The 20,636-nt window shown below is 37.0% G+C and overlaps 2 protein-coding genes across 3 annotated transcripts; one reads left to right on the top strand and one right to left on the bottom strand.

Moving 5' to 3' along the window:
* The first annotated feature begins 60 nt into the window (after window positions 1-60).
* On the top strand, window positions 61-12,675 carry LOC113668740 (solute carrier family 53 member 1). Of its 2 annotated transcripts, none has more exons than XM_027184686.2 (15): window positions 61-273; window positions 1,834-1,885; window positions 3,080-3,181; window positions 3,507-3,736; window positions 4,533-4,580; window positions 5,514-5,615; window positions 5,850-5,936; window positions 6,486-6,564; window positions 6,745-6,932; window positions 7,771-7,950; window positions 8,465-8,606; window positions 9,134-9,316; window positions 9,957-10,126; window positions 10,608-10,741; window positions 11,380-12,675. In XM_027184686.2, exons 1-15 carry the CDS (start codon window positions 205-207, stop codon window positions 11,672-11,674), a joined length of 2,061 nt encoding a protein of 686 aa, XP_027040487.2. In that variant the 5' UTR covers window positions 61-204; the 3' UTR covers window positions 11,675-12,675. The 2 variants fall into 2 exon arrangements, with proteins under 2 accessions (XP_027040487.2, XP_089061508.1); XM_089205382.1 differs by having other exon boundaries at window positions 68-273; window positions 3,512-3,736.
* Window positions 12,417-18,886, bottom strand: LOC113668739 (uncharacterized). Its single transcript, XM_089205383.1, has 8 exons — window positions 18,576-18,886; window positions 18,061-18,263; window positions 17,679-17,743; window positions 16,945-17,073; window positions 15,898-16,351; window positions 14,830-15,066; window positions 14,527-14,689; window positions 12,417-12,901 (listed from the first exon to the last, which is right to left on the bottom strand). The coding sequence occupies exons 1-8, from the start codon at window positions 18,669-18,671 to the stop codon at window positions 12,842-12,844; spliced, it is 1,407 nt and encodes a 468-aa protein (XP_089061509.1). The 5' UTR covers window positions 18,672-18,886; the 3' UTR covers window positions 12,417-12,841.
* Window positions 18,887-20,636: the final 1,750 nt, after the last annotated feature.

Here is a 20,636-nt window from a genome sequence, read left to right on the forward strand (position 1 = left end):
TCCTCATTCACCCGATTCGCTCATATATTAAAACCGTGGAAACCTGGGAATGAATTTCCATGGCCGGAAAATACCGGAAACACTTCACATAGTCGGCCATCTTGAATTATGAGGGAGTTAAAGTTTATTTTTACATTTTGACGTCGAAATGGCCCTGAGCATTAAGAGGTCACCATGTGCAACTGATGACTTTGCTTGATACACATGAAGTTTACAGAGCATCTTGGTGCTCATATAACGCCGGAATGGCGAAGCCAATACATAAGATATGAGGTACAACTATTTCATTAATACCGTATTTTTTGATTGCTTCAAAGCTTTGCTTAGTTGAGAAATTTTTGTTATCTTACAGCGACGGTCATCATTTGTTTATCACAACTGTCTAAAGTCTAGTTCTAAAGTTCCGGTATAATTTAAAATAATGGATTTGGAGAACAATGATACGTGTATTGAGATTATCTTAAAGATAATTTACATGACTTTTGTTATGTTTTGTTGTTAGTAGCACAAGACTGAATCATTTGAATCAATCTTTATGCCCACATTAACAAAGGGATATTTTTCTTTGCCGACAACCTTGCCTAGTAGCGCATGCATAAATTTCCCTTAGACTATTGTAATTTTGTTTACCGGTGCAGAAATAATTTCAAATAAACAGGTTAGAATGTCAACTGTTGATTACGTTACTTGTGAGCTTAAAAGTGTTTCGAATTTTACACACACAAAAAGACGTGAATTTAATGTGATTGTAGATGGTTCAATATTATATTCGGCTGAATAGTTTTTCTCTTTCATATTTTATTCCCTGTTACACCTTATCATGAACAGAAACAGAGAAATATCAAGATGTAAAACCTTAGTTAAATTCGGCTTTATTAGATCAGCACGTTATTTTGTGCTGAGTAATGAGCTAAAATTAGAAAATAAGTAGGGAATTTGCCTTAACCTGTCAACTTGCCTTTATATTTATGACTCTGATCTCACAGGTCTCTCTTACATTCTGAAGAAGTACTTCACACTTTTTATAAAGACCACAAATTTTAATCTGAGAAATATATTCGGATGTCTCACATATATATTAGTTACCAAGTAATTTGAAAAGAACTGTTTCCATTATTTTGTAAAAATCTAGAGAAACTTACATAATGAACAATATTTACGTTCACAATAACAGAACACAGAAAAGAATATAGATAGAAGCAAAACTGAAACTATCAGTGTAAGGTGGGCATGTTAACTTGTTGACTGAGTTTTTCTTATTTGGTGCGCACACCTTTCTTGAGTTTAAGCTGGGATTCATTGACTGCCTTCTTAACCATTTGACTCCTAAAGTGTATGAAGTTAAATAAATTTGTCATGAGCAAATAAGTGAGCAGAAAAGTCATTTTGAATGTAATGCATTAGATTGATTAGCTGAAGAAGTGCAGTTGTACAAATTCCTAACTGCATACTGAGAGAAATTTTCAATACTTGTACAGACATGTGGATGTCTCTTTGATGAAACATTATCCCTTCTATAAAAAAAATGTTAGATACACATGCATTTTTGGAATGATTTATTCATGGCAGTGTATTGTGTTCCAGAAGATTTCTAGTTTTATGGGAGCATGCATATTGCAATATGTCTATTCATAAGATAGTTTTAAGAAGTAGTTTAATGTGGTTATTGATAAGTGGGAGTTCTTAGTGATAATGTGAGAACTCAATAAACAAGTGGTCCCAGTTGGGTTCCAGTAGTGGGGGCTTACATTTCATCAGTTTCCTGTGGGGCTTCATGGGTTAACTAAAGTGAATTTGTTATTTTGGTGTTTCATTTTTTGTTCCAAATTTAAGCAACTTAAGGATGTACTTTATGGTGGACTGGAAAAGCTGCCCCAGAAGGATGGTAAGAATGCATTTGTGAGCCCATTAATGATATAATTATTATAACCATTACAATTTCCTCAAATGTGATTGGTGTATCAGCTGCTTTATATTTCACTAATCACTCTGTACAGTTGTAATCGGATAGTGTAATTGGACAGTTGGCTGTAAATTTTTTACTGTAGACATTATCCCTGATGGAGATGTCTGTCCTAAATGTTTTTTTGTTGTTTTTTTTTTCATTATAGTGGTTATGATTAATTGGTAACAGAACTTCGTTTCATCCAATTCTGCCGGTTAATCATAGGCGTGATTGACAAATTGGACTCCTGCTTCAAGGTCGTCTGATTTTGTTAATCACTCGTATGATTACAGACCAAATTGAACTCCACTGGGTCCTATTACCATTATTTATCAAAACTATAACAAAATAATATTCTCAAACTTGATTGGTTATCACCAGCCTGATTTGAGCACTAATAGTACAGTGAACTTGTCATGCTTGTTATTGGATGGTGTAATAGCACAGTTAAAGGGACAGTTAACATGTCATGCCTGTGTAAGTGGACAGAATGCTTCATTTGCATGTGCTGTTGTCTTGCATTTTATGATATTATGAAAATGTATAACCAATGTCCAGTTTCTAACTTGAATTTTGTTGTAGTTTTGATGAATTGGTAACAGGGCTTTGTGTTGTCCAATCCTGTCCATAATCATACTAGGGATTAAAAAATCGGTCTCCCTCTTCTCAGTTGTCCAATTTTGTTAATCACTTGTATGATTACAGACCAAATTGGACTCGGCTTGCTCCTATTACCACTATCAATTGAATAACTTTTAATAATTTTGTGATTATAAAGCATCACCACAGGATGTAAACCCATGACCATCTCACTATGGTAGTGTAGCACTCTAACCAACTGGGCTATTGAATCGACCAAGGGCTCAAGTGATTATGGGTTTGCAATATACTCCATGAAAGTTTAATAATATTTTATGGCCAAAATTTGATACTCTTATACCACAAACTTAGTATTTTGTTATAAGAAGCATCATCAACTGTAGTTATAATAGTTGATGATTCTGTTAAGCCTGAGTTTCTTACTTTGTTTTATTTTCCAAACAACTATAGTTGACAATTTTAAAGAAGTATTTGTTAAAATGTGGTGTGTTACAAAATATATTTACACTAATATTAAATGTCTTTTTTTTACAGAAAATCCTGATTCAGTTGTACAGGGCCATTTTTCATCATTTGAAGAGCAGTGGTTTAGGTACTGTGATGAAGAACTAGAAAAAATTAATACATTCTTTGCAGGTAGGTACCTTCTTTATAGCATATTGTAGTGTCCCTGGATAAATATGGTGTAAAGAAATTATGGAATCATGAAATGATATTGTGGAGCAAACTTGAAAGTTGAAATGCTTCATACTCCTTGTACTTAGCAGTTTTTTAGTGGAAGGGATATTTTTCTCTACTTTGCTGACTTACATATGTAAGATCCTTTGGTAACCATTCCACCATACAGTCAAACAGTCTGATAACTGACTAGGTAGGGTTAATGTTGGGTTAGGGAAGGGGTAGGCACACAGCTGCTCAGATACTGACATACTGATCCAATTTTTGATATTTCCCTTTGAAGAGAAGATTGCTGAAGCTGGTCGTAAGTACACAGCTCTCAAAAATGAACTTCATATGGCTGGCTCTCTTAAAGTAGGACCCAGCCTCAGCACTCTGGCAACATCAAAAAAAGTGACACTTGCACCTGAACCCAGCAAAAAGGTCAAGGTCAAGAGAAAGAAGAAGGTCAATCATCTCAAGTTTGCCTTTGGGGAATTTTATCTTAGCTTAGTTCTTCTACAAAATTATCAGGTAAACATTTACACAAGAAACTACTTTTAACTCACAGTTTTGGGGTTCTGTGTAAGCTTTATGAACATTAGAAACTATGAACATTAGAAACTACTCAGGAAGTTATTATGAGGGCTTCATTTACTACAAGATAATTTTTTTTTGGAAATAATTCTTTTACCCTATAACACCCAAGATCTGACTGTTAATCCTCCCTATTTCCAAGTAAATTGGTGTAAACTGGAGTTAGATCAGGGTAACAACTTCTACCTGTTAGTGATAAGTTTCAATGTTGTCATTACCCATTTACTTGATATTGTTCAAAAAGACATTTAGATAATAAACAGATGTTATAGGGAGAACTTACATGTCAACCACTAAGGTTGAGAAGAAATCATAGTTGTTTTTGACTATTTCTGCCACTTTGCCTATTTTTTTGTCCTTTCCATCCCTACTTACTCTTTTGAAAGCTGGTCAAAGCACAACACTCCAAGGTATTATGGTCTCATATTTTGTATGATCTCTTGACCCTGTTTGGTAAAATTATGTTTCAGTTAAACAATTATTACAAGTACCTAATTTCCTTTTTTAAGAGTTCATGGGTTTTCATTATCTTTTTTATTGTTTTATTATCTTTTATGGGTTGATTGATATTGTTCAAAAAGACATATGCTTACTGATTTGTGTTATATTTGACATTATGTTTTTTTGGTTTACTAACTAATGGGACACCTTTGAATAAGCTGAGGTGATGACACCAAAAGGTCACTAAGCACTTTGATCACGTTTGATAAGCATACTTTCATTCAACTTTCAGCAACTTAATTTTACTGGATTTAGGAAAATTCTCAAGAAACATGATAAGGTACTGAACATTCACTAGACTCTTCTCTTTCAAGAGCCTATAGGGCTACACACCAAAACATTTAATAAGATATATATTTTAATTAATAATATAATAGTATGTGTATATATAATATATATAAATATTTTAAGAGGAAAAAAGGACGCAACTACATTTACCCGACAAGCCTGTTTCATGAATCGCTTCACTCTTCAGGGGTTTAATGAAAGAATATTCATGTGACTATCATGTATATACTAGGAAAATTTACATAATACACGGTAAACTTAAAAACTTTAAAGTTCAGCTGTTGTGTAGCAATGCTTTGTTTCTTTTTTTTTAAGTTTTTAAGTTTACTGCGTATCATGTAAATTTTCCTAGTAAATACACGATAGTCACATGAATATTCTTTCATTAAACCCCTGAAGAGTGAAGCGATTCACGAAACAGGCTTGTCAGTTAAATGTGGTTGCATCCTTTTTTCCTCTTAAAATATTTATTCCGCTCTGCTTCAACATATTGAGCACTGTTCCACACGAAAATCGACTTGCAGACTCCCCGTATATATATATATATATATATATATATATATAGGAAGTTTGCGAGTCGATTTTCGCGTGGAACAGTGCTCAATACGTTGAAGCAGAGCAGAATAAATATTATGAGGGGAAAAAAGGACGTAACTACGTTTCCCTTTTTACGTCCTTTTTTCCCCTCATAATATTTATATATATATATATATATATCTATCTATCTATCGTATTTGAAGGTAATGGATACTGGCTTTTTAAATATGTTGATAGGAACAAGTATTGTCATTTGATACTTACTACATGTAGCTTATGAATGCCAGCTGTTGTATTTGAGAGAAAACAAGTGGATATATTTAGAGGCAAATCATTTATCCGTTTTCCTTGTCATTTCCTATTTTTTTTTAACTTGTGTCATCTCTAGCTATTTGAAACTACTAATGGTGCTGAGTACAGGAAAGAAAAAGTGGAGGTGGCTGATTTCTTTGTTAATAAACATGTAGATGAGCTTATTCTAAACACTGAGGTGAGAGTTTGAGTACTTGTTGTATTATTCTCCTCAGAGCACTTAATTTAGCAGTCTCAAGAATATAAATTTTGCTGTGAGTGCTAAATACCTTTTTGAAGTGTCATTATGCATGGAAATGTTATTTCCCATTATTAAAACTTTAAACAAGAGTTCTTTGTATTAAAAAATAACCTGTGTTTGGAGATCAAGTTCTGTCGAATTTGCTTATTTTGTTTTGCCATAAATTTTCAGGAATTATATATATCTGAACTTGAGGATGGAAACCGCTCTAAAGCCATGAACAGATTGAGAGTTCCTCCTTTGGCAGAGGAACTTAGGGTAAGTTATGTTACACACAACGCAATGTCCATTGTTGTGTTTGTGACTTTAAATGTATCTTAACTTTTTCTTGACTAAGACTCTATTACATTCTTGAAATTATGAAAAAGAGGAAATGATACAAATTGCTGTGCTAGCAAAACATCAGGTTTTGAAACAGGGGATAACTGTTAAAAGATGTAGTGGAACTGTTAGTGTGAGGATAGTCCTGAAAACAAGTGATATTGGTGAAAGTGATGAACCTTTCACAACCTGAGCAGAAGACATCATCAGAGTCAAGGTACTTGACACTGATGATGCCTTGCACTATGGTTGTGAGAACATGTCCTATACAATCAAGCATCAAAAGAGCAGTAAAAAGGAAGTTTGTCATATTCTCAATGGTATTGTGATGTACCTTTTAACCATATTCCCATCCCCTCCAACTTAATTTGTCAGTCACTGAATCTACCCCATATTTGCTCTTTCTTTTATATTTCACCTGCTTAGACAAAGCTTTCATTAAGAGAGGAAATGACTGTTGTGGATCTCTTTTTTTCCCTTCCCTAGCATGGAAACTGGGTTTCATTTCGAGTGGGATTCTTAGCTGGTCTCTTCCTGATGCTTATTTCCGTTGCTACAGTTACGGGTAAGAGTTCATAATGCAACTTTCAAGAGATGTAATACTCCCTATTACATACAGAGCGTTATATCAAGTCAGGTTTACTTTTGACTCTTTCATTCAAAACCTTCCTTAAAAAATAAATTTTTAGGAGACGATTTCATGCAAAACTTTCCAGAAAAACTGTCTCGATATTGTTTTCTCCAGCTTTCTTTACAGATCACAGTGGAGAGTTTGACATTGCCATACGTATTTACCGCGGAGTTTTCCTATTTGTGTTAGTCACTTTTCTTTTGGCCGTGAATACCTGGGGCTGGCGCCAAGCTGGTGTTAATCACGTGCTCATATTTGAACTTGACCCGCGTGACCACCTCAGTTACCAACATCTGTTAGAGGTAGAGTAAGCTTTCTGAAATCATTACATTTCTGACGTCTGGCTCAAATCCTGTTCGACGCAAGCAATTTTGTGCCTTTACCCAATAGAACATCAAATCTCATTTACTCCTGTTAGGGATAGAGTAGTAAAAAGAGAATCCCAAGGCTTTTTAAAATCATTATGTTTCTGCCATGTCCCTGAAGCCCTCCTGGTCGACATAAACAAGTTTGTGAATAAAGGGGTAAGTCTCTAAAGAAACTGTGGTGCTGCGTCGGTGGGAGAGTATAGCAGGTAATTTAGTGTTAACAACTGGGTTGAAAACGTAAATTAGCCACCGTAAAGGGTAAAAAAGCTGACGTTTCGAGCGTTAGCCCTTCGTCAGAGCGATTAGCTAATCGCTAATGACGAAGGGCTAACGCTCGAAACATCAGCTCTTTTACCCTTTACGGTGGCTAATTTACGTTTTCAACCTAGTTGTTAACACTAAATTACCTGATAAACAAGTTTGTGGCTTGACCCACATAGAGCACTAACTACCATCTACTCCACCTAAGAAACAATTGTTCGCTGTACGTTTCACAAAATTCTCACTTTTGAAAGAAATTACTGAATTACAAAATAATCGAGTTAGTCAAAGGAATGTACTCTTTAAAAGGAGGAAGAAGAGTTAGGGAACAAAATAATCGCTCACAGACAATCTTAGTCAACCGCCATTGCAATAAAAGGTGCTGGCAAATGCCATCCTGTTCAATTTATTTTCTTAGTTCTCAAGGATGGCGTCGCCCTGCGTTATTGTTGAGTTAGAGAACTGATAATTGGCCCTTTCCTCTCACACAAACCGTTTCTTACCATTTCAGGTTGCGCTGTTGCTGGGTGTCCTGTGGGCCATCAGTCTTGTGGTGTTCATGTTTAGTCACAAGATAGGAATAGAATCCTTCTCTCCCAATTTGGTTCTAGTGTCGTTCCTATTCTTGTTCACGATCAATCCGTTCAAAATCTGCTATTACAAAGCACGCTTCTGGCTTCTTAGAGTTCTGGTGAGTTAAGGCAAATTTTTTTCATCGTTCAGAGTGCAAATGTAGCTTTATTCATTGGGAATTTAATCGAAGATTCCAGCTTTAATGTCAAGTTCATTCTCGCTCTTGTTCACTTCTCCTCTTTTGTTAGGTAATAAAGTGAGGGCTTGGGCTAGGGTTGGGAACATTTAGTTTGAAATTTTTTCATAACTGATCGCATAAAGGTCGCGCCATGACACGTTAGGTTAAAGGTTTCTTATGAAGGTGCGACCTTTGCAGAGTTGCCAACGTCTGAAAATTGAAATCCAGGGACGTCTGATTACGGTTCACTTCCATACTCTCCAGCCACCTATAGATTTGTTAACTGGCCAATCGCTTCAGTCTATCCCCACAAACCAAAAGTCGCCAAATTGAGGCACGTGATTTAAAATCAAAATAAATTTGCAAAAATACAGCATCCCTCGGAAAGGAAAACTTAACCCATTTTAATGGAGTTATCTAAATGGTAACATTTTATTATTTGTTCTCTTTAAAGTTTCGCATTTTTACTGCTCCTTTTCAACACGTGGGATTCGCCGATTTCTGGCTGGCAGATCAACTTAACAGTTTAGCTGTGGCACTTCTTGATTTCCAGTTCATTATTTGTTTCTACGTTCATGACTGGCACGTGACTAACTGTGAGTGTAGTTGTTATATAATATATTTTTGTATCTTGAAATGTCCACTCTTTCTCCAAAATAAATTTAATGTCAGTCCTCTTTTCAATGTCCCCAAAAGCTGGTCCAGTCATTCTAAAGGGCAACGATGAAAGCTATTTTTACAACTAATTGGCTAACGTCTTCACGGGCTCAATGACTTACATCTGCTGAAGATCATTCCAGGTTCTTATTGAGTTATAAAGTGATATGGAGTATTTCTTTACCATTTGGATGGAGGTCTAGGAAATTCCAGGTTAATGACAATCCAGAATTTTTGTATTTTCTCTTCGTTATTTCTCGTGAGTTGACAAAGGCACTGAGGTCAAGGTGCTCCAGAACGCAACGCGGTAACCAAGCCTGCCCTTGAAAACGGAAAGTTGGTGGTGGAATTGAGCGTGCCCATAAAGAGGTTGCTAATTCTGGCACTCCTTCAAAGAGAAGCGCTTTGTTGTCCTCGTTTTATAACGAATTACTCCGCATATATGTGCATATATATTTTATTTCAGCGGAAGATATGATTTGTGATGGTACATTATATGGTATCCGTCCTCTCGTTGCCTGCCTACCTGCCTGGTTCCGTTTTGCTCAGTGCTTGAGGCGGTACAGGGACACCAAACACGCCTTTCCACATCTTGTTAACGCTGGCAAGTACTCCACATCATTCTTCGTGGTGGCGTTTTCTACGCTTGGTAAGGGCGTTTTTCTTCTTGTTGTGATGGGTATAAAATGTATTCTTTTTTGCTGACTTGCGGCTGCAAGCAGGGGCTTGAAGTATAAAGAGCACAGCTAGCGGAAATTCAATCAGAACTTAAAATATTGGCAGCTGTTACCGCTTAGTGGGTTAAGAGGCATCTGCGGGGAACGCTATCACCTGATGCAAACAATCAAGAATTATGGGGTATGAAAAAGTCTTCTTACCCTCTGATTGATTCCTGCAACATGAAACGACCAGGATTATTGCTTCTCCTTCGGGATTGAATGCTAATCCATCAATCGTCGTCCACAGTGACTATCTCGTCTGGTTTTCTTGGCGGTTCACATTTTTACCTCGTGTGGAGAGTCAGTGGGAGTTTAGTGTGTGGCCAGGAACACAACACAATGAACCAGGCCTGATGTCGAGCCCGGATTATTTGATCCGGGTCAAGTCTGTGGAAAGTAAACACTGAACCACCGTGTCTCGGAATAATGAAGGAGGGTACAGCTACTTTCGTTGATCATGAAGATAAATCGTCTATTAAAGCAAAGAATGTGCATCTAAAGCAAAATAACGTGAATTTCGTGAGAGAGGTTTTTAGGTTGTGTATGATAGTAGATATTTTCTTTTCACAGCCAAATCAGACTCTGTTCGGTCTGATCATTTTTTCATGCTCTGGATCATTGCTGCTATTATCAGCACGTGTTACACCCTGACCTGGGACATCAAGATGGACTGGGGCCTACTAGATAAAAAGTCCGGCGAAAATATATTTCTTAGAGAGGAAACGGTTTATAGATCCAAGGTGAGTTGGAGATTTCTCGATTGGGTGTATGGATGCAGGATAGAACATCAGCAACGATGGCTCCTTAACACGGACTGTAACCATTCACTTCAAAGATCTTGATTAAAATTCTTCCTTTCTTTTCTGTTAAAACACCATTTACTCGATGTATTTGTGATTCTCATTACCTGTTTTTTTCTGATAGCGTGGTGATATTGTTAGGAGAAATTACGTATTGGTCAATCATAGGGTGAAAGGGTGGAAAGAAACATGCTATAGACTTAGTAGGGATCGATGATAAACCGAAACGAATCTACTAAGACTGTTGTGATCCATGTCATTCAAGTTGTAACTACTTGATTCCAAGGTCTATATAATTGTTGCTGCTTTCTGAACAAGAAATGAAAGGAAGCATTGACACAGAAGAAACTTACATTGTACTTAGTCATCGGCTGAAGCCTCGTGGCAAGCATAAAATCTACTGTTTCGTTTTTCCTTTTAGGCATTTTACTACTTCGCTATGGTGGAGGACTTGATTTTCCGGTTGTTATGGACGCTAACAGTCTCTGTAGGAGAACTAGAAATATTTCATTCTGAGATTCTGAAGCTTATTTTATCAGTGTGCGAAGTATTTAGGTAAGTCAAATGGTAATTTTGTGCAAAATGAAACAAACAAATATCAATCCTGATTGATTGACTTTTTTCCCAACATCAAAGTTTGCCTGACTCTATTTTCCCCTTCCACCTTCCCATCATGCACTGTACACTTCACTCAACCGGCGTCCAATACTTCTTTCCCTTTCCCCAATGCTGCACTTTTACGTTATCCCTTTATAATCCATTGCCCACCTTTACTGCGTATGACTTAGTGCGTTAATGGCGCCGATGTTTGACACACCACTATCATTTCCATATACCGGCTGTGGTGACTCATTATTGTTTTCCTCTTTTTCTATTTTCTTTCGGTAAATGAAGTGCGAACCACAGCATTACAAAAAACAACCAGTGGGTAAAGTTTTTGCGTGAAAATGTAACGTCATGTGTTATTGTAAGACGAATTTCCAGTTGCTGAAAGGAAGCCTTGAAAGTAATACTTTGCGAGGATAGACATAACGGGGTTGATGAACTGGAAAGGAACTAGGACCGTAAAGATTACTAATATTAATATGTATTTCTAATTAAAAATTAGAAAGATGAAAGGAGTTTTTTCAAAATTCACGAACAATGAAGTGTCTGCTTCAAGGCAGTGTTTTTCTCAAATTCCTATGTTTCAGGCGTTTTATTTGGAATTTCTTCCGTCTCGAGAACGAGCACTTGAACAACTGCGGTCAGTTTCGCGCGGTGCGTGACATTTCTGTTGTTCCCATGGAAACTGATGACCAGGCGTTCCTAGAACAAATGATGGACGACATGGATGGACTGGTTCCAACTAAAAGAACTGGTCAGCGGAGAAGGAAATCTTCCGTGATGACGAAGTCAATTAAGAAAATATCCTCAAAGACTGATGGGGTTGTTATAAAAAGAGACACTGAAGTAATTATTGAGAATGAAACAGTGACGAGCCTTTGATCATTGTTGAGAGTAGAGAAGGGGCACTTCATGTTATCTCAAAGGAGGGGATATTTAAAAATTGAAAGTTATTGAAATTATTTTCTTAGTGATATATTTTTCGTTGCCTGGAGACAAGGCTAATTCTAATCAATAGCGCTTTGTGGTGGTTTTTGGAAGAGAGTTAAATCAAGCTAATTACAGCAATACTACAAGTCAGGTCAAGCGCCTGGAAAGATACGAGAATAAACTAAAAAGGAAACATGGGTAGTTAAGTACGAGGAAAATTAACCCCTTCACTCCCAAGATCTCATAAGTAATTCTCCTTAATATCTGCCATGCAATTTTTATGATGTAAGTATGGAAAATTTGGTATTGGATCAATAATCCCCAGATCAATTTTTTCATTCTTATCACCTTTCTGCTTGATATTGTGTCGATAATGTAAAGAGAGATTGTCTTGGTCGCTCGTGGGAGTTCAAGAGTTAACGATCGTTACACATGATGAACAAGAATTATTTAAGCCAAATTTTTCATGATGTATAAACCGTGAAGCAGCTTTCATTACTACATGTTTTATGAATGTTCCCAATATTCTGTCGAGTCCAATAAGCAACATGTATGGATTTCTAATTTATTATTATCAAATTATCTTTTTCTACGCCAGTAATTATAAATGCATGGAGCAGGCTCATTAAATTATGCATAAAGATAAAGGGATAATCGTGAAAAACTTACGCACCAAGGGAGACTAGTAAAAAGGTGGCTGTATGAGAGATTTATTTTAATCGTGGTGATAAAATCCATTATTTGTCGTACGTTATACTGAAAAATTTCACAATCGCTTTTAATACAAATGTTATGTACATCATTGCCGTTCAGCAATGGATCAAGTTATCATTGCATTCTTAAATGAGATTTAGGAACAAATTCGACACATTTGTGAATCAAAAAGGGCTGGAGATTGAGAGCGGTTTATTTTTAATCGGAGAAAATTAAAAAGCAAAAAAATTAATTCAGGATTTTAACTGTGCGTTGTCATATTTCTTGTTTTTGGTGATTTGAAGAAAAAGTTATTGTAAACTACTTGCTTCTACAGAGATCACTCCCAAGGATGCTTGTGGTAAAAAAACTCCTCTTTTTCTTTGGAGAAAGAACATGTCTGGGAATTGCTGTGCGTTGTTACTGTTAATTAGCATCGGGAGGGGCATTCATGTTGAACACCTTACACCATTCCTGTTTAAACGTCTGCAAGAAAGAAGCAAATAATTTAATTATTAATTAAGTCACCACTGCACGCAAAAAACCAATGCCCTCCGTTTGGCCTGAAATCTGCTCGGACAGTAATTGTTTGAGAACTAACCTCCTTTAACGAACAGTCATCAGTGTTAAATCAAAGAACTCCTAACGCATTTAAGGCTTTACCAAGTGTTTAAATATTCATCCCTAACTATTAGTATTATTAGCACTTTCCTTTACACCTACAACCAAAAATGGTCCTTACCATCATGAATTAAATTTTAAACGGAGAGTTTCACGATATAACATTGCACGGATATTCCCCAGTTTTAATGGCGCAAACGGTGAGTTAACACTTTCGTTTCACTAGCTGTTTTCACTAGAGCTCTATGAAGGGCGGGCCTAATTCCTGTTTTGTGCTGTACGTATGAATTAGCTTGCATAGTATTGTCAGCATGTTCGAAAATGGAAGTTTTATTCTGAAAAGAAGCTTGGAAGGTTTATTTTTATGCACATAAAAAAAAGTTTATTCATGAAAGAGGTGCAAGGCTCGTCAAAACTGCGTGAGCCAAGCTCAAATGCTTGACCGTTCTCTGTCCCCGTTCTAGTTTTCTGTTCGATCGCTCATGGACTCACTCTTTCGTTTAAAACTCGTTCTCTTACGCGCTCTAATCGTTCGTATCGAGCTTTATTGCATCCTTTTTGAAATCACTTATGATCCTTGCAATCTGATTGAATCTTGTCGATGCGATTCATACACAAATCGCACCATTTTAAGCTCTAAATCGCATATTTTTCCTAGCCAATGACATATCTTCACTAAAACACAACAACCAATCAAATTTCAGGGCTTGTTTAAAGAGATCAACGAAATTAAAAGAAAATGAGGGACAACTTTTTACAAACCAGCTCAATATACTGACTGGATCAATAAAATATTTCTACAGACTAAAAAAAAATCGAGCGAATAAATTTTGCGATTACAAAACAGATGTAATAAAGTGGTATTTGAACTTCGCGTCCTGCAATTTTGGTCTGATATCATACTTGGGATTTCAAATCAAACCCGCGCTGCATGCTCGTTTGATTTTGAAATTACGTATATGATTTAAGACCAAATTGCACTCCACTCAGCTCAATTACCATTATTTGTAGCAATTTGTGAATTCGAATGATTGTCCACACATACTCGCAAAAGCCATTCAGGAGAGAAGCTGATGTATAACAGGGAGTCCATTAAAGGACAATCCCTCGAAGTAAATGCACTTACCTTGCTCCAAGTGCAGGAAAACGCTTGTGAACAAATTGGAGTTTTTTAAAAATCGTATTGGTTGACTGAGGCGCAATTTTCCCAAATAATAAGCATAGAGAGATTCCTTGATCAATCGAACACCGTTAGATGAGCCACTCGCCAAAATAAATATAATAATCTATTTCACCAGTTAAACAGTAACTAGAGGTTTCGTCCCCTTGCAAGTTCACCCCCTACCACTGGAAATTTGCGAGTTCGCCCCCCTCCCCCCCCCCCCGGAGTAAAACAAGCGAACACGCTTTGCTTCAGTGGGTGAACTTGCAATGGGGCGGAACCTCCATAAAACCATTTGAACAGCCTGGTTGACAGCGTCGCCACAAACCTCGTGAAGTTTGGGAATGACTGTTGGATCCTGCTGTCTAAGTGCATTCCGTAGGAAAACCATATACTGGACTGTAAGGTGGAAAGCTGTGGCCTTGTCCATGTTTGGTTCCATGCCTGGTATGACTGCTTTGAAGAATTCTGCGGCTTTAGTGATTCGTATTCTGCAATAGTAAGTAATAGTATTATTGCAAGTGACGACTGCTTGAGGTCTTGAAACATACACATATCGTCCAAAAACTCAAGATACACAATATTCCTTCTTCCACCTCGAAGATGGTAAATCAAACACAGTAAACCTTACCTTCTGTGCCTTTCTTTAGAATTGTGCCTGTCCACAGGATTTGCGTTCGGGTCATCAGCCAAGGCCTCTCTGTAGGTATCGAGTGACAGGAAATAAGGTTTCTTCCCGGCCAAACAGGCTGGTAACGGACTCTTGCTGTCGTTAAGCGATTCTTCTGCTTCAGTATCCGATTTAGTTGTTTTTGCACTTGGGCGAGACTCTGTTGAAGATCGACGAGTCCCCCTGCGACGTACTCGACTGCCAGGAACATATGTGCACAATTTTAAAGCATGCATTAATTTATCGCGGCTAGTGATTTGTTTTCAGAATCGAGTTTCTTAGCTGTTGCTTTAATGGCTGGTGTTTTTAAGCTGAATTATCTTGTAAAATTTAAAAAACGATCTCTGGCTAAAACTTTTAAAAAATTATCTTATTCACAAACCGTAGCCTCGACAAGCCCTAACGTTACATGTTCGCACTATCGTAGGGAAAGTAAAAATATATTGAGATTCAACGACAGTCACAATGGATAAGATTGTTTTGCCGACCCAGTGGCGTTATTAAAGTGAATCGTTATGAAAATTTGCAAAACAATTAGAGGGGGTAGAGGATGACATGGAAAGGAAACAATACCCCCCTCCCCCATGACATCACGTCTTAGCAACTGGGATGACTAAAATTACAGATTGTCAAAATAACTTTTATTATAAATTAATTTTAAATTGTGTTTGCTATAAGATAATTGCAATGCTGTTGTTTTTACAATTGTGAAAACTCGAGTCAACACACGTTGATTATTTTAATGAACTTTTTTTCTGTGCAATCTAACCTGTGTTGAACTTGAACAAGACAAAAAAATTAAGCTTGTTAAAGGAGAAGAACACAAAAGAAACAGGAAACAAGAATAACAGATGACGTTCAAAAGTGAAGCTGATTGCAATAAGCGATTTTTAAATATTTCCAATTTTCAAGATATGCAAATACTGATCCTTAAAAAAAAACGGTTTTAACCCAGCGGTCATCTTGTTGGGAAAAAATTGCGGAGGTCTTTCCTTCTTTTTTACCATCAAGTACAACACGCAAACTAACCTTGATTTAACAGAGTCAGGAGCATTAAGAGCTGTGATCTTTGTGAAACAAGGAGCTTCATTATCGGTGGCTGGAGATTCACCTTCCACCACTTGAATGGCATTCAAAAGTGTCTCAATACCAGGTAACACTGCTTCTGAATTTTCTTGAGTACCAAGTCCCATAGACGGAGGGGCTTTAGGAGTAGCCAGTCCTTGGTTCATGACTTGAGTCACAGTCTGGCCACTTACCAATAGGTTCCTAGATACCTGAACTTGGTCTACGAACCTTTTTTCACTGAGATCTTGAATTTGAGTAAGAATTGGCTTTCTTGGTGCATAATTTACTAAACCAGTCGTCAAACCTGTTCCCTCTGGATGTTCAAATGGGTGTGCAAGAGCTGAGGTATACTGCAAAGGTGCAGTACTCCAACAGACTGGGACTGGCATGGGTAACAATGACAGTCCCTGGTCCACTGTGGATAAGCATTAGAACATCATCTTGGATTATACTTTTCTCATGACTGCTTCATCCAAATACTTTAACAACAAACTTGTAACTGGGATCAGTTCAGAGGTAAACAATCAACATAAACTGATGGGTGTTGTTCTACTGCACATGTATCATTTCAATTTTTTGTTTATGATTAAAAGATTCTAAAGAAGATTTAAGTAACAATACAGACATGCTGAAATTAGAAAATTGGCACCATGACCCACTCTTTTAACCTTTTAACCCCACGAGTGATCAAGACAGAATTTCTCCTTACAATATCAAGCATAGAAGAGATGAGAATAAGGTAAAATATCAATTAGGGGATAATTGGTTGATCCAATACTAAATTCTCTGAACAAACATTATAAGAATTGTATGGCAGACAGTAAGGAGAATTGCTAACAAGATCTTGGGAGTTAAAGGGTTAACCACCTTCTTCATCATCAATTATATCACAAAGATCTCTGAGTTATGTTATACAGATTTGAAGTCAAGCAACAACCTCCTGTAGAATGGTCATACTGGGGCTCACAGGCCATATTGAGATGAAAGCAAAATATTTCTGATACTTACCAGTACGGTGAGTCTGCCTAATGAAATGACTTAAGGCTGTTATCAAATCAGTTTCAAACTTTTCAGGATCTGATGTTCTGTGGATTGCTTCTTGGATCTCATTTCTACCCAACATGTGCAAAGTGCTTTCTGTTGAAGAAAAATAATAAACTGAGATGACAATTCCAAGAACACATGTAAACCAGGGACCATTTGTTTGGAAAGAACCACTTGTCAAGAAAAATTTTTTAACATATTTCTAGTTCTTTTCAAGAGTTAGGATCATGGCTAAAGTTTCACTTGGAGTAAATTTTGTCAGTTTACTCCAACTAAATTTCTTAAGTTACTATACTTGTTATTTGATATCATTAGATTTTATCACCCATGGAACTGCACCCTTGCACTGTTTTCCTGCGAAAAACACATAAACCATCACTATGAAGGGAGAAGTTTTTGCAGAGATGGGATAAAGAAAAAAGAAAATACCAGGCAGTTTCACAGTTTTTCAATCAGGAACAGCTTACTGGTAATTATATCCTTTAACTAAAACTTTGCAAAAAGTTATGGCTCACCCGAATAAAGTTATACAAGTACACATTATGTTATCATTATGCTAAATATCTGAAGTGAAATCTCCCACTTGTTTCTAATCTAGTTCCTGAATCTTAAGGTTGCTTTTGCATGTCTTTCATATATCCACAAATCTTATAGGAAGAAAAAGGGCTAGTCATTCTTGAAACATACTTAGAGCCTACCTGGTAAAATATCAGCCACTGAAATGACAATCACTGGTGTTTGACAGTTGATGCCATCAGCTGACCTGGAATGAAAGCTCAACCCAAATTCCTGAATAACTTTATTGAGTTATCACATATTCAAAAAAATGCGAATACACAGAATGTTGAAGCTGTAAGGAAAACTTAATTATGAAGTATAACATTTACCTAGTCAATTACCTGGGAAGGTTGTAGACTGCAGCTTTGATTGAGTAATATTTCTCTAACAATTTTTTGTCACTTGGTTTAGAAGGAGTGACATCTCTATTGCAATAGATGTACTTTTACAGTCTTTGGGATAATATAAGCAATATTTAGTACTGAAAATATTTATGGTAAAGGACTGAGATGAGCTACCAACCTAACTTTTCTGATCAGGGTAGGATCACTGTCCGGCAAAACTATCACTACAAACTTGGAGTGCCTGCTATGTATAAGGGCTTCAGTGGGGCTTTTGACTACAACAGGAATGATTCCACAAGTGAAGAGATATTGAGTTACTCTGGTCAGTAGCTGATGCTCTCCTGGAGGCAAGGCTAACATGCAGAGCTCCGAATCATACACCTGGAAATAACAACCATGTTTTATCAATTACCTTCCAGAGTATACAGTTGAAGTAGCGTTTTCAACTTCCAGTACTCTTAGTGCTGAAAACTTACAGAGGTTTGCAGAAGGTAGATTTGAATTGAACACTGTGATAAGACACGAGGCACAAGGCGAAATCAAGATTGAATGGTTCGTACGGGAGTTTTCAAGACTAATCGTAATTCATTGTTTTAATGTGTTTCATGGAAAGATTTGAAAGAAAACCAATTAAAACAATATCAAAGCTTAATCTTGTTGAGAGTTTGTTGACAGCAATTGCTGATCGCATACCTTTGGAGATTTCCTCTGTATATCTTTCCCATCACGAAAAACTGGAGTCAGCTCGACCAGATCTTCTCCTGAGTCAGGAGAAGCAGTCGAAGACATAGCTTAATTCTTTAATTTCAGCCTCTGTGACTTTGGTGCGTGCAAAAAAAAAATCGGAGACGACCTCGCCAGCGAGGATTGAGCTAATTCATCTAGATGACGTATCAAAAATACTCGACATTTTGCATCGACATTTTCGAGAAAGGATATTGTTTTGAAATACGCCATACTCTCCGTCGTCATGATCGCCATCTTGTCAATAATTCTGGATCCGCGAGAGCTTGGGTTCGAGCAGAAACACTGCACGAATTCGAACAAAACATTTGAATTACAAACACTGAACACTGAACATTTCACTTCAAGATTCTGTATTAGAGACTTAAAAAACTTCAGGCAAAAGTGTTAAATTCGACTTGCCGAACTATTTTAGTTTGTAGATTATCGTAGAATGTGAACTTTGCTGGTTTTTTAACTTTGATGGTTTGACAATTTTGACAGCTTTAGTCTTGTACAGCCAATCAGATTATTTGAACCATTCTAACAAGGATTCTGATTGGCATATTGTAGCGTGCTTTATGAGAGTATAGAGCATGCTGACTACGTCTCGTGTTTCTCCCCACACTTCTTTCGTGCTCTAGCCGCTTCCTGCGTGCTTTATAACAGAACAGAGCACATTCAAGGCTTCTCTATTTGTTAAATAATGTTATATTATTTTGGATACACAAGTACAGAATAAGTTTGCATGGCGGTTGAAAATCAACCTCACATGACTATTCCCAAGTGACCCAAAGAGGCGCACACAGTAAGAAAGTCATCTAAGAAAAGAGCTCCTTAAGACGAAACAAACAATGCTTACAAAAAAAGAGAAAAATGGAGCATCGCTCTCCTAGCGTTTCCGAAATAGAAGTCATGATATAACGCCGACTTTTAAAATTTAGAAGCTAAAATAATAACGATAAAAAATGAAGATATGACAACCTATTTCTTTCCTAATGCTAATAAATAAGGATTAATAAGGAAAATATTCCTAAATCCATATTACGCTTTTTTAATTTAGGTTAAAATTCTTGGAGAAAATAGTGTAGTGTAGTGTTTTCTGTAGCTCAGAAGTCGCAGGCAAAAACTCTTTTTCCTCAAATTGGAAATGGTTTTGTTTCTGCAACCGTGTTATCTATTTTCCCCCATTTATTTTCTCCTACGTTACTTCTGTATTATTCATTTCAGTTTTCAAATCGATATGCAATGCGAGCTGAAGCTAAACCCTTTCTTTGTACGTCTACTCGTCGAACTCTGACATTAGATATCCGATCGTAAACTGCGGTGAAATACACCATGTAAAGAACACTAAAATAGGCTCGTGATTGCGTGAGGATCCCCGCTGGAGCATATCTCCGACATAAACTTAACTTTCCGTAATCATGCAAAATGTCATGTGTCGCTAATCTTCCGAAATCGTTTCCAACGAAACCCTGCTACGATACAAATGGTTTTAGTAGCTCACCTTTATCACTGAGTGTACGCCAACTAAATCACGACGTTAACTTCTCTATCGCCGACTATGGTTTCTGGCACCCTTCAAGGCCCTCCTGTTGGTCGTTAGACTGAGGGGAGGAGGTTTGGCCAAAGGTACCCTCTTCTTACTTTTGATCCAAGTTATTGGAAACTTTTCACCTCCTTTCTCTCTGATAATGACTTCGTAAATAAATTTCTTACGACAATCAGAAATGTCAGTGATAAATATGCTGACGACGCCTGCGTCAATCCCGCTTTAAAATGGAAGATGGTTAAATACATAAGTACATCGGTTATCTCTACGAAAGAAATTTGTATTTTTGGTCAGAAATAATCTGCGAAAAAAATTGTGAAATCTACTGTCCACTTCCTCTCTTTGCCTCTGTGAGGCATAACTGCCTGATACCAATCGACCCGTTTTTTTTATAAATCATGGTACTCTTACGCCATCAGTTCAGAGGTAAGTTGCAGATTTATACAGTTGAAGTCTCGAATGCCTTTGCATCCTTGCAT

This window comes from Pocillopora damicornis, chromosome 4 (genome assembly GCF_964200805.1).
Source record: "Pocillopora damicornis chromosome 4, jaPocDami1.2, whole genome shotgun sequence".
NCBI classification, from domain to species: Eukaryota; Metazoa; Cnidaria; class Anthozoa; order Scleractinia; family Pocilloporidae; genus Pocillopora; species Pocillopora damicornis.

Coding starts and splice junctions, on each gene's coding strand:
- LOC113668740 (XM_027184686.2), top strand. CDS start 205: ATGAAGTTTACAGAGCATCTTGGTGCTCATATAACGCCGGAATGGCGA. Junction 8,607..9,133: donor TGACTGGCACGTGACTAACT/GTGAGTGTAGTT, acceptor ATTTTATTTCAG/CGGAAGATATGATTTGTGAT. Junction 10,127..10,607: donor AAACGGTTTATAGATCCAAG/GTGAGTTGGAGA, acceptor TTTTCCTTTTAG/GCATTTTACTACTTCGCTAT.
- LOC113668739 (XM_089205383.1), bottom strand. CDS start 18,671: ATGTCTTCGACTGCTTCTCCTGACTCAGGAGAAGATCTGGTCGAGCTG. Junction 14,690..14,829: donor TCTAAAGAAAGGCACAGAAG/GTAAGGTTTACT, acceptor TTACTATTGCAG/AATACGAATCACTAAAGCCG. Junction 12,902..14,526: donor TCATTCCCAAACTTCACGAG/GTTTGTGGCGAC, acceptor TCTTTCTTGCAG/ACGTTTAAACAGGAATGGTG.